Source organism: Neodiprion lecontei, chromosome 2 (assembly GCF_021901455.1).
Source record: "Neodiprion lecontei isolate iyNeoLeco1 chromosome 2, iyNeoLeco1.1, whole genome shotgun sequence".
NCBI classification, from domain to species: Eukaryota; Metazoa; Arthropoda; class Insecta; order Hymenoptera; family Diprionidae; genus Neodiprion; species Neodiprion lecontei.
Window position 1 is genome coordinate 18512495 of NC_060261.1, and position 14028 is coordinate 18526522.

Sequence of the window (14028 nt, forward strand, 5' to 3'; positions counted from 1 at the left end):
CGAATTTCTACGTTAGACGTCTATTGCGTTAAGGTAGCCAATTCAACACAAAATTAACGCTATTGAAACTCTATCTTCTCAGTAAATCATGAAACTCAAAACTTCACCTTGTTCCAATCCATTGTATCCTGTGCGTTATAAAGCCCCTTCCCCATTATATTGATCCGTTGCCTAGTTACTTATTATTTCACTTGAAGACACATCACCATCTTCATAGGGACCAATGTGTTATAGACTTAACCCCGCGAAAAATGTCATGCTTGGAAGAAAACTTTGATCTTTGACTTGGATCAAGTACAGCACTCCCCATTTCCCGGAATACTGAAGAACGATGTATCAAAATTCTGAAAACTCAACCGCATCCGGTTACAAAATTAGAACTATCCAATTGCCACAATTTTATACAGCAGGCGCCCTTTATAAGAATTTATAGGATTTCGTGCGATTTCAAAAGATTTTGTAAAAAGGGCAGCACTGGATCACTTATTCCTCTCTTTGCTCGTAGCCAATTATTCATTGCGATTTTTGAACACCTTTACACCGTTGCCGCCCAAGCGGGTGAGGTTTTGGTATTTATTCGGGAAATTACATATCAAAATTAGAGATATATACTAGTCATTGATGTAAGATGGCGTGAAAACTTGATAACGGAAGTAGCTAATGGTGACTAACAATACACAAGTTGTACTTGCAAAACACACATTATATTACCGATTCTTATGGTCGAAATCTTCGAAATTAACGTTCAATGGGAAAAGTTCTCCCAAACTGGTTACACACTTCGAATTTCTGTGTTAGTTCTGTAAGTGGAAAAAATTATTTTGAGGTGATGCTCATAAAATAGTAAAACATGTCGGTTTTTTGATTTCCTAAGCAATGGTGCACTTTCAGTAAAAAAAAAAATTCGATAAAATTACTAGGGATTACCCAAAACCAGATATTCACACCGTATAAAGGAAAAGGTGGTCACTCTTTAAAATCCACCGGAAATCAGTAATCCGAATGTTTAAGAATTTTTATAAGGTACAGCTTACTACGGAAAAATCTGAAAAAATCCTTAACACATTCTCAGCTCTCCGCTGGGTCTCAAAATTTTTTAAATAACATTACCCCGTCTAGACAAAATCACAGTGTGATATCTTGATAATTACATTATTTGATTGCCTCAAAGGCAGCAGCTGTTGAATTTCGCCTTGCTGGATTTTCATCACGTCTCCATTTCACCTAATATATCTTTCCAGGGCGATATCCTTCCGGGGCGAGGAGCTCGGTGGATAGTGGTGGTGACGTAAGCGATTGCTACGACGTTCCGCCAAGGGCTGTGCCCGTTATTCCATCGCCAGCTAGCAGTCCGAGTCCCGCGCCTTCCTGCTACGACATCCCTCGTCCGCCGACGTCTTACACCCCTAATTCGAACTGTTCCGCCGGTTCCGCTGGGTCCATTGGATCCGGGTTGACACCGATGGATTGCTATGACGTTCCTAGACCTCTGCAGCCTCTCACTCCAAGCAGCTCAGCATCCAGCTTAACCAACGATGGATCTCTCAGTGGCTCCAATAGGTGAGAAACCGGATATTTGAGCGCAATATGTCACGGATCAGAATTTACTCCTCCATGGTATTTTCAATTTATTTTTCTTATTTCTTTTAACCGTATATTGGTTCCTGAGCTGGAAACGAATACAAATTGAAGCAGCTAAATGTTCCAAATCGCTGGGAAGTCCTTGAAAGAGACGCAGCATAGGTGATTCATTTTTCGATAACAATGAGGAAGATTTCCGATAGAAAATATTGTTGACCCGAAAAAAAAAAAAAAAAATCATACACTTATGTAAATATAAGAATCTCTTGTTTGTGATTTATTAATCACACATTAGTATCCTGAGGATGATAATAACAATAGTATCTATCTCTCATGGAGTTAACGCTTATGAATACGATGCTTGGGAAAATTTCTACGCTATTTCGTTATGTGCTTCGAGAGGACGTTTACGCTGCACGGGCGGTTAACTCCTGTATCGTGCATATACGATAAGATCTGTGGTGCCTGTAGCTCATTGTCAGCTCACGACGTAGATTGTTTGATATTCATTAGCGTATGAATTCTGTACGCAATATAAGCTTAAAAATCGGACCACTTGAGAAACTGGATCGATGCTTGATAAAGATAAAACCGGACGGGAATTGAAGACGAAAATTAAAAATGGTTACTTACAGCCTTCTTTGGTCTTCCTCTTCGATTGTCTACTTGGAACTCTATCATGTATTGTCTTCCAAATATACACGATGAACAATCAGAAATGAGAGCAATCATCGTCTCGGATGTGATTTTACATTGGCACGCTTATCAGTTGCTGATTGTCGGTGACAAATCTTATCAGTCTAAAAAATATAGACAACCATTCACAATAAAGATGTAATGAAGAAAACTGAAAAAACGAAAATTACTATTAAATATGTGATTGAGGAACGGTTTAGTATTTTGTAAAAATAATCAAGATGAACTTTCAGCGTTCTTGTGTTTAATAAAATTCTGTAGCGAATGAGTGAATCGTAGTTTCAGTTCACGGCACTTTGTTACTTGGACAAAACTGAGACTTAAAAAAACTAAACAGGCAATTAAATTGAATCACCATTCATAGTAAAATCTATAATATAGATGACCCCCGGGCAAAGTGGGACTCTTAAACGAGTGCATGATTATACTTGTTCGAATTATATTTATTTTTTCTGTTCACTTAGAAACATCAGGAAAAATATTCCCCGTTTTAGGCTGTAGAAAAAATTCCTATCCATTATTTGACGGGCCCTAGTGATGCATCCCGCTTTTCCTGCCCTTTTTAGTAAAATCTGTTCTTTTAGTGTCTCCGTGCGTGAAAAAGGTGTCTGTTGTATAATAGAAAACCTCACTAACCTTAATGAACTCGAATTTTTTCATTTTTCTTTCTTTTTATTCTTCCCAGGAAGTGAAAAGCCTGATGTTACGAACTAAGGGTCCTTCATGACACGTGGTGAATACCGCAGTGCATCAATGAGGTTTTCTATAAGTAAATTGCCATGTTTTCCACGCCCTTGCAGGTCTTTACCCCCTTGAAGTGTACATTGAGAAAAATTTCATTTGTTATAGTAACTAGAAAAATTCAGTACCGGGTTTCGTAAAAAAAAAACTGTTTGAATATTGTTGGACTTACGAAAAACGAGGTACACGTAACCATTTTGCGCTATTGTCGATCCTTTTTTTTGGTAATTGCAACTCAAAATCAGTTTGTTGGGCTTGCTGTATTCGTTTAGTTAACTAAGGCTTTAACATCAATTTATCGTTGCACAAGCATTAAATTTTCACAACAGTTACAAGAAAATATAGTATCAGCGATCATAATGAGAAAGAATAGCAACGGATAGTAGGCTTTCTGGTAACAGCTAGAAAACTAATTTTCATTTCGTACCTAGAACTATATTTTTCGATTGTGGTAAAGAATGAAAATAGTTGAGGATTGAGCGGTAACCGGAACTAAAAATTTCTCTGAGTGTAGATCACGTAGAGAAGAAAAAATGAAATAAGAGCTTCTCGTTTCGCAGATCAAGCCTCGCCGCCCCAGATTACGACGTTCCACGACCACGTCTTCCCGCGCAGCAATCATCGGCGTCGAATCAGCCCTCAAGGCACAACACACCTGTGCCACACACGCCGACGCCACCCCCGTCGCTCCAGCAGTCCCAACAAATTTACGACGTCCCTGTGAGCAAAGAACTTCCTCTGGAGCTCGAATCCGCTCTCGAAGGTCTTCAAAGGCTCCAGGGAGAGGCTGGCTCCGCGATCGCTCGACTTCTCGGCTTTGTGAGTCCCGGATGGAGAACGTCTCAAAAGCTAGACACCACAGTTATGGACCTCAGGCTTGCCGCTCTCAGGCTAAGAACCTCCCTACACGATTTGGCAGAATTTGCTGAAGGTGAGATTTTTCACGTATCAATATGCTTCACTTGTCAATACCTGGTGAACATCTCTTCGTACATTAAGCCGCAGAGAACCTTTCACGTAAGTCCGTGAAGTTGAACAGATATACATTTCGCTGATTTTTTGCTGCTTCGCTTTGAAACGAGGAAAATGATTCGAATTTTATAAAAGTCGAACGTTGTGATATGCTATTCTACCAATATTCCATGTTAATCGAAGAAACGGAAGCGCTTATGTATTTAGAAACAAATTCACAATTTCTCATCCTATGAATAGATACCGATTCAATTCAAGTCCATTTTATCATGACATTTATTCGAACAGAAACAACCCATCTGTCTCCAAGTAAGCAATCAACCCAAATAACCCGATTCATCTGATTTTCGTTTGAAAAGCGAGATATTATGTTTGTTTTATTTTCAAATAACTCATTTATTGAATATAAATGTAGGTTCGCAATAAAACTGATCGTACGAGTGATACAAGTATTAAGGCCGTAGTGTAATGTGTGAGTGAATCTGCATAATGATATTATGGCTCTAATTAACTGTCAATTGTATGATGAATAAAACTTCAGGTATGTAATAAATTGATAAAACAAACTTTAATACGAATCGAGAAAGGTAAAGTGGGTTAGAAATACTGTGTTTCTTTATATTGGGTTCGCGTGTTAACTGTACGATGTCCAGTTATAAACACTAATGTTGAGTGTTCCTTCTTGACCCGTATCCTTTTTTTAGCCATATATAGCTTCTGTCTATACCGAGAGTTCTTTTTAAAAGGACCTGCTCGACAATTACAACTCGTTCAGTTTATAAGCGCGACGTAGCCAATTTCGTAAAAATATCATCAACATCGTAGGTATCGTGGCGGTACTGTGACTTGGCCATTCTTAAGGAGATACCCTGGTCGATTCCGACGATGCCGTATATACCTGAAAATATCAACTAAAGAAATGGCATGTTTTCTACGTATTTACCATTGCCATTTTGTAGAATCCCTCTTATTTATTTATTTCGGCGTAAAATGAAAATTTTTTAATAGTGTTTTTGTTCAGAATTGTGTATAAAATGGGGCTGTCAAGGTTGTTTTCGCGTTTGAGATACGTGGACTTCGATACTTGGAGATGTATACGTCAACCTCGAAATCGACCAGGGTACCCCCTTAATACGCGAGAGGTTATGGTTGATTGTCACTTGTCAACCGGTCGATACTAGGGATTTTTTTCTTGTCAGCTAAGGCTTGCGTCAAGCTGCAGGCACGAACGTCAGCCAATCAAAGTTGAGCGAGTTGAATTGCGCACGCTACGAGCAGGTCCTTTCAAGTAAAATTCTCGGTACACGTATTGTTATACTCCAAACATATTGTTAAAAAAGACGGAACCATGACCTGAACACTCACATACGCATTACTCGCGTCCACACAACTTCTCCACTCTCTCTTCACACATACTCAGCGCCCAGTCTACGCATATATATATATTATAACCTAAAAAGTAATAAGGAAGGCACGCACGTGACAAGAGATTAATGGTATTTCAATATCGTTGCGAATAATTCTCAAATGAATATTGACATTCATATAAAACAAAAAATTCAAGATTCTATTTCATTCAATCCAAACAAATAACAAAAACATACCTATTTCTGTCCGTCAACAAAACGAATCTCGCGAAAGTTGACGCATTTAGCATTTATTAACACCCTGCTGCCCCTCTTGCTAAAAGCTGGTTGACATGAGCGAACGAGACGTTTTATATTCTCTTCCACTTAATTAAGGGGGCGAGCTGCTTCAGGTCAAAGGCTTAATCCGCACTTACGGAAACTTTCGGGAAACAATTTTCATGTAAAAGTTCTTTACATTCATATCGGATTACTTCCGCGATCCGTCCCATAGGGACCCCTAATTATAGGCAAATCAGGGTACATATACACTCTGAGCAGCTCCGAATTTCGCTCACAATCAGGTGACATCAGCTGTGTGACAACAAAAGAGTAGCGGAGCTGCTCAGAGTGGACTTGTACCCTGATTTGCGTATAATTAGGGGTCACCGTCAGGCGTATCACGGAAATAACTCCGTATAGTTGGACGTTGAAATTCTGGATGTTACACTATTTATATTGACGTGTTATATCTTTGAAAATTGATAAAAAATCTCCGGTTTCGTAGCTGATGGCTAGAAAAAGAAACAGAAGAATCCAGTGTCTCAAAAAACCAGTATAATAACGATTTCTGCTATTCCCATAGCATACGAAAAGAAAAAAAAAACATCCATCCAAATAAAACTCAAGTTGAGTTCACCCATTTTAATCATAATCTCATCGGCAGTTTTAATTTAAGGAATAAAATCGACCAATAGAACAAACTTCACCTTCATCACTCTACCCGTTTTCGAGATATTGTAGGACAAAAGAATTCATATTTTTGAAGATACACCCACGCACAGATATACAACATGTGTCCATTTTCAGCATAATTTTTACCACTCGTTACCGCCCCTTCGTAAAATGCACAATAGACCTGTCCTTAATAAGGGTAAAATCGAATTTTAATGGTCTCACCCCCCAAACTGGTTCGAAATACTTTATAAAAAAATTTAGGAATTAAAAAAAAAATTTTCCCGCGATATTCACCCACCCCTAGAAAGCCTTACTTTTTCCCATAAGAAAAGCATTGGTCTTTCGAGGTTTTAATCAAAAATTCGTACCGGGCCCAAAAAAAATCGTAAAAATTTTTCTAAAAAAGCAAAATAAAGGTGAATTTGCCCCCTTTCGAACGCTGCTCGGAAAATGTAGCTATCTCTATTTTTGACTCCGCTATGTAACTTTTAGTGCGGCAAGAAATTTCGACTAGTGAATCCAAACTTTTGAGCGGTCAAGGAACTCAATGGGATTGGTCTTAAATAAAAAGGAAATTCTTCACTGGAAAGAACAAATAGAAATTCAAAAATTTCGATCACCTAATCTTCCTTTCTAGTGTTTGGGAAACCGCTGGGAAAACATTTTAAAAATGTCGAAAAACGTCATTTGGAGAGCTAAATATCGAAATAATTAAATCGGAGTGATCGTAAAAAATAGAAAATTAAAACTCATGGCATAATCGATTTGGCTGGAAGGGTGGGGGTTAAATGGACGCTCACTGCTAGTCTGACCACCGCCGAGTTGACATCAGCTATGAGTAAACGTAAGACGCCATATCTTGGTTAAATAACAGGTTGACAATGAGTACCCTCTTTTACTTTACCGCGCCGAGTTCGTGCATTTTTCGTTCAGGCACTTAGTTCGTGCACTCTATTTCAAGGTACCTAGTTCGTGCAACCTTCTTGAGAGCATTTAATTCATGCACTGAACTTGATTACACCTAGTTCGTGCAATCTTGTCCGAAGCGCCTAGTTCGCGCTATTGTATCTAAACGACTCGTTCGTTTACAATCATGAAACGCATTGTCTGTACTACTTCCTTCAAGTCTGGATATGTTGTCTACTCACCTTTGAAAATAACCAACTTTTACCTACATTTCTGGACAAACCTCCTCAATCAACAACGAATTAACACTGTTTCTTTACTTTTCAGATTCTTCCAATACAGAGCTACTCACGCTACGTTATAACACCACGATTATTCTTCCGATTTCAATTACTTTTCCTATCTTACCTCGTTTATTATTACAATTAACTTTCTAATATATATTTTCTATACCCGCGGACTCAGTTTGGTCCTTTAAACGATTCATCCGAGCCAAACCCTCATATTAAATAGGCCCAGTATTATTTCGAACCAATTTGGGGGGTGAGACCATTAAAATTCGATTTTACCCTTATTAAGGACAGGTCTAATGCACAACTTAAACTAGCTATTTTCATCTCTGTGTTTTGCGTCCATTAGTACGATTCGATCGCCTAAACCTTGTAACCTTGCTTATTATTGCACGAACCATTTCTTATCTGTGTTGTTACACCAGCCTAAGCATGTGGCGTCAATTATTCGATCAATCACCTCAACATCTTCACAAGAGGTAACTCTTTAAGGTCAACGCGCACCACATCGCTGCGAATTGGTATTCTCGACCCGTTTTCTTATGCATGTGCGCGCATCGCAACGCAGCGAATGGCGGTGAACCGCTGCGAACGTCTAAGCAGGGGCGGAGGGGATGGGGAAAAATTTCACAATAAATAATAATATGTTGTTATCTGAACTAAAAATTTGAAACATTTCATATCTCTCTTCTGCCTGGGTAACATCACTGTAAAAATCTAAAAAATACACCATTATTATTTTTTTTTTTTTATGGAAAAAGGTAATAAGATAATAATATTTATGGAAGTTATTAGACATATATTTAAGTATAATACAAAAAGTTATCATCAGCAAATATTCAAAAAATAGCGACACTGAAGCCATTCTCGCCAAATTTGCGGCACACGATTTAACTGGGGCAAATTCGAGTCGAAAATAAAACAATTAAAAAAAAAAAAATAAACGTATTTTAATAATCCTCTACGTATTTCTATGGCTATTAATATGTAGATTGAGTAATTTTTTTCAGATTCCAATTTCCACCAGTTATACTGCGTGTCACAGAATTCGACATGTCTCGCTCTGGTGTCGTCATTTTTGAATGTTTGTTGATATTAGTTTTTTTTTTGTATTATATTTAAATATATGCCTAATAACTTTCTCAAAAATTATTAACTTATTGCTTTTCCTTCACACAAAAAAAAAAAAAAATATATATTATCAAAAAAGCGCTTTTTTTTGTTTTTACAGTGGTGTTACTCCTCAAGTGATTGCAGTAATCTCGCTCGCTCTAGCAACTCGCAACACCGTCTGTATGAACCAGTTGCTTTGCGGTAATTCTCCGTGTTTATTATATTATGAACCATACACACTTGACTCCTTTATTTGTACCCTGTACAATACACAATAACAAATTTATTCTTGCCGAAAAGTTCTCTGACATTTCTGTAAATTTTGGAAACTATTGGACTTAAATACGTAAATAAGGGGGCGGCGAATTTGTTCTACGCCCCGGGTGGCTAAAACTCACGCTACGCTACTGCCTCTACGATAATTTGTACACGCACTGTACGTCGGCTACACGTGGCGAATTTGAATATTCTTGTTTCTTTTCCGCATGCAGGTATGTACAATATGTCGCAGCAAATCGAACGGCGCCAAACACCAAACAGAAGCCAATGGCTATGCAGAAATAGTGGAATTCTCTCTTCTATTTATTTGAACTCTTACTTTTTTTTGGACATTTTTAACATTTTTGCAATATTTTTTCATAGTATTGAACGAATAAATATTGACATATCAAAAGCACGTTATGCGATCTCGAAATACAATCCGAAAAGATGATTTAACGGATTGTCACCGGAGAAGGTGAAATTTCAAATTTCGATTAGAAAATATTCAACGTTTTAATATTAGTACGTAAATACATTTCACTTGTGCAGATAAAAAAATATCGCCGCTAAAACGTTTGAATTATAAAAATTGGTAGCACATTGTAGGTAACAGTGACGAGATATTCGTTCATTATGCACACTCAACCTTTCGTTTTCGGAAGTACTGTAATAACTTCCCGCTTGTTTTTTATATTATGAACTGGCAAGCTAGTAATAAGTCAGAATAATAATATGGTCAAATCATAAACTGTCCAAAGAGCTATTTGATACATCCGAATGTTATTTGGAATTCATTTTTAATGAAACCAGTGCTCGCTATAAGCGTTTTTGATTTCTGCTCGTACTTAAAACTTTTAATGATTTATATGAAAATATTGTTTATATTCATATCAAAATCGGTAAATTCTGAAACTAATTTCTCCTACTTGTATAATACTGATGCAGTTATGACATACCAAACTACACACGATTATATTAGTTGAAAAACTACATGTACATGTTAATGATCACACGAACGCATTCTGATTTTTATGACACCGATTGGTGTCTGTAAATTTATTTAACATTACCATAAACAGTTACACGAATAAAATTTCTTTGACTCGACTGAGTTATTACTTTCAATTAAGACATTACGCCTTGCAATCAATTAAATTCTTATAAAATCGCAACCAATTGAGTAATGTTCGCCTGCGCGTAGGCAACTACTTGCGCTTTAAAGTTTAATCACACTACGTATTGCCTAAACACAGGCGTTCGTATATTTTACAGTTCCTAATGGAAATTGGTGCAGTAAGTACGAATCAAATTAGGCGACACAAGATTTTGGTCTGCAATAAAAAAACTTTTTTTCTCCTTAATATTATGTGCAACTATAATATATTTTATGCTCTTGAACCGAAATATAGTAGTAACGAACATATACCACGCACACTTTTCACGTCATATTTTTTTTTTTTTGAATAAAACGAAATTTTTTTTACAAATTATAATGAAATAATAATGATAGCAACAGTACTTATAAAAAAAGTTAAAACCCTAAAAAGTTTAAACCGTAAAATTGTCAAAAAACCTAGCTACCACATAGTAGGTATTATTCCAGCTATTTTGTAGTTTTCTTCCTTTTCATATCATCGATTGGAGTTTCAAAGCGAATCTCTTCTCTTTCTAATTTCTCCTTTCCAATTTCTCCTTTAAATTCTCTTTCAATGGGTTCAAACTGATTTTGTATGTACAGATACTATTCAAATAAATTAAAGTAGTGTGAATGCAAACACAAATTACAACTCTGAATTTTAAACAATAAAAAAAAAAAAAATCATATTATGTAACATGTACGTGACAGCAAAAAAAAATAAAAAAAAATGTAACGCAGATGTAGGTTCGCCATATTGAAACCTTCATGTTCTCTAATATTAGATTAGTGTAAAGAAAAAAAAAAATGTTCTCTCACTGACAAACTGTCCGTTGAGCATGCTAATAAGTGTAAGTAGGTATTCTTGTCTAGTTTATTTGGTTTATTTTCAAAACTGCAAAGTAAAAGTCGAATAGCGAGAGATATTGTGTTTCAATCTTCAGAGTGACATGCGGCAACGATGTAAATTTTTCTTTACGAATACGACTTCGAAGCACTTCAGTGAACATATTGTTCTTTGAAAACAATCATCTTTCAACTATCAAGAATCTTACTACCTGGTGTCTCTATAGATTTTTCTACGCCAAATCGTAATTCAGCCCTAAAATATATTATGTTCAACGACTTAGTATCCTTCTAATGCGTAATTAGTTTGAAATGACGAGAAACACATTTGTGTCGTGGTATCCATAAACCTAAGAGAATTAAAATATATTATACATTGAAGTATGTTATCCCGTGTCTCAAAATTATATCTTTTTTTATATTTATATTTACCCTCATAAACTGTTTTTCGTTTTTCGTTCCTCCTGAAAGATGCTAAAGTTAATGCTAAGGATAAAACTATACCTAAAGTAATAACATAGCCTGATTCACGATAAGTCCATCACACGTTGTCGGGCGATCAATTTTTAGTACGTTTCACCCGACGAGCGCAATTCCGGATTCCAATAACCAATACTCTGTAAGTCGCCTCCGGGGAATCTCAAAGTAAGGATTAAGTTTTCAATTTATCTTTCAAGGGACCCTCGGCAATGCGGGAAAAGCGCCCGACAAGGGTTTGGCGACGAAGCTTCGCCCGCTGGTGAAAGCTCTTCGCGACTCCGACCGGCTCGTTCAAGACGCAGCGACCGAGCTTGACTCGATTAAATGGGATGTTGCGAGGCTGTCTAGAGGCGGCGATGACACACCAACCCCAACGAACGGCTCACCCCCGTCCCTCTTACCTCATCCGCAGCCGGATCCCTTGGATCAACTCGTTGCATGTGCCAGGGCCCTCACCGAAGATGTTCGTCAAGTCGCCAGTTTCATTCAGGTTAGAATCTTAACGTTACCTTGTTTAACTATTTCTTCTAATTGGATGCACAAAGGATGGATATTAGGGTGGATGGAAGAAAAAATTTTGCTTTTTTGTTCTCACTTACTCGCTCAGATGTTAGTGTTTGATAGAAAAAAGCTAAGCTCTCTAGCTGTCAGATCTAACAGGTCACTTTCTTTTTCGCTTTTCGTTGAGACTTGAAATGCTCGTGAAGTATTTTATATTTTTTGCATCCGTGCGTAGATCCTTGAAGCATACCTTGAAGTATGTACAGCAAAGCGTAGTTATCATCATTCAATTTAGAACGAACATTACAGTCATCTGAAAGAGAAAATCGGTAGTTTTCAGATGACTGTAATGTGTGTTCCAATGATGATAACTATGCTTTGTAACAGAAGTTTGAAAAGCTTGAAAAATCAGCTTCAAGAACCTATGCATGAATTTGAAAAATATTAAATAGTTTACGAGTATGTTAACTTTCAACGAAAAGTGAATCCCATGTTAAATGAATGGGAAATAAAATATAAAAACGCGACCTGTCAATCTTCAGCTAGAGAGTTGATCTTTTGGGAGGATCTTTTTTCTATCAGATACTAACATTCACGGGGGTAACGGCGGAGAGAAGCTTTTTGTTCGAACCACCCTAATGGATATACATTCTATGGGTGTACAGACAAAGTGACGCAATAGATTTATCGTTAGTACTCTTTTGTTTAGCTTAATATTTTGGCTTTTTATCCGTACAAGTTATCTCGGAATCATTTATTATCGTGCAAGTCTGCATTTGTTTGTGAAATTTGTGCACTTTTAGAGAAGTACAGATTGGAGTTTGAGCTGCCATAATCTATATTTATATCACGGTGAAAATCGAACCGAAATATCTAACGAATACCTTTGTACTGAATTTTCTTCCATCGACTACAATTCTGCAAATCAAATTATTTCAATTCGATTGATCCTTTAATTATCTGTCGATTAATTATTATCTCAAAAGAAGCGTAGTTCTTGTACATATTCGCAATTCTGAGGTACCCGAATATGGTTTTCGTTATTTCGATCACATTTAGGAAATTTTAAGTCAGAAAGCAAAAAATTCAACGTTTGAAACACTTATATAATGAAAAATGTAAATAATGCTACACCAAAAGCGTATTTTGAAACTTTTCACACTATACTTAAAACATTCCAATAGTGTACACTCGTAAAAAATAGAGAAGACAAATTTTTACAGTCTGTCTACAACATTTTGGTACTTCATGTTCAAGTCAAAGAATCATATACTGCGATCTAAAATACAATAGATCCAAGCTAATCTGAGCTAATATGAACCCACCATAGCTCGGATAATGGCAAAACTTGAACAATAGGTAATAAAGATACAACAATATATTTTTAAGGGGTTACGAGAATAAATTAGTATGTCCGCTATGAGCAACTAGACTTATGTGTTTGCATTATCTAAAAATCGTTAAAAACGACCAAAAATACAATTGTGTTTGCATATTCAAGAAAAACAGGTCACGAAAGCATAATTCAACTGCCATAGACGTGCGTATTAGAAGTTGAAAAGCACAGATATTTTTTTCTAACAAGTTTCGACGCCACATTTTCCCAGCCGAGCCCATACAAGAAAATTCCATTATGTTTGAAAATGCAGAGTCGTGCGAAATTTTTGCATAGCACTCTAAGTTCCGTGCTCGATTCATATCCACAAATGATGTCTTTACGATGAAAATTGATAAAACTGAAACAATTTTAGCATGCAATAACAATAACAACAACACTGACAAAACTTATTTCAAATTCCACATTAGGGCAATTCGACTTTACTCTTCAAAAGATGCTCGGTGATGTCGAGCGGGAGTAACAACAACAGTAGCAAGGAAGGAACGGGCGAGGACTACGACTACGTGAATTTAGAGTCGCGGGAGGTGGTCGCTAAGCAACGAGAAGAACTGAGGGCAGCTTTGCCGCAAGAACTTAGGAGCAGCTATGACCTCCTCGTGACGGAGAATGACACAGCCGCGGTCCAGGCACCTCCCGCTACTCCCACGCCGATGGATCCAAACGATAAACAACTTCTGGCCTTTTATGCCGCTCAGCTCATAACTCACGGTGCTCACCTCACCCACGCTATCGACGCCTTTTTGCAGACGGTCGAACGGAATCAACCTCCGAAAGTGAGAATTAACGGCACATTAGTTACTTAAG

At 37.1% G+C, this 14028-nt stretch overlaps 1 protein-coding gene across 2 annotated transcripts in view; it reads left to right on the forward strand.

Moving 5' to 3' along the window:
* LOC107222872 (breast cancer anti-estrogen resistance protein 1) overlaps nt 1-14028 on the forward strand; it is a 131861-nt gene that overhangs the window by 100752 nt on the left and 17081 nt on the right. For both annotated transcript variants that reach the window (XM_046730455.1, XM_015662397.2), the window contains 4 exons: nt 1242-1560; nt 3579-3949; nt 11522-11814; nt 13632-13997. In XM_046730455.1, the coding sequence (XP_046586411.1) occupies nt 1242-1560; nt 3579-3949; nt 11522-11814; nt 13632-13997 (1349 nt within the window). The remainder of the gene's footprint in view (nt 1-1241; nt 1561-3578; nt 3950-11521; nt 11815-13631; nt 13998-14028) is intronic.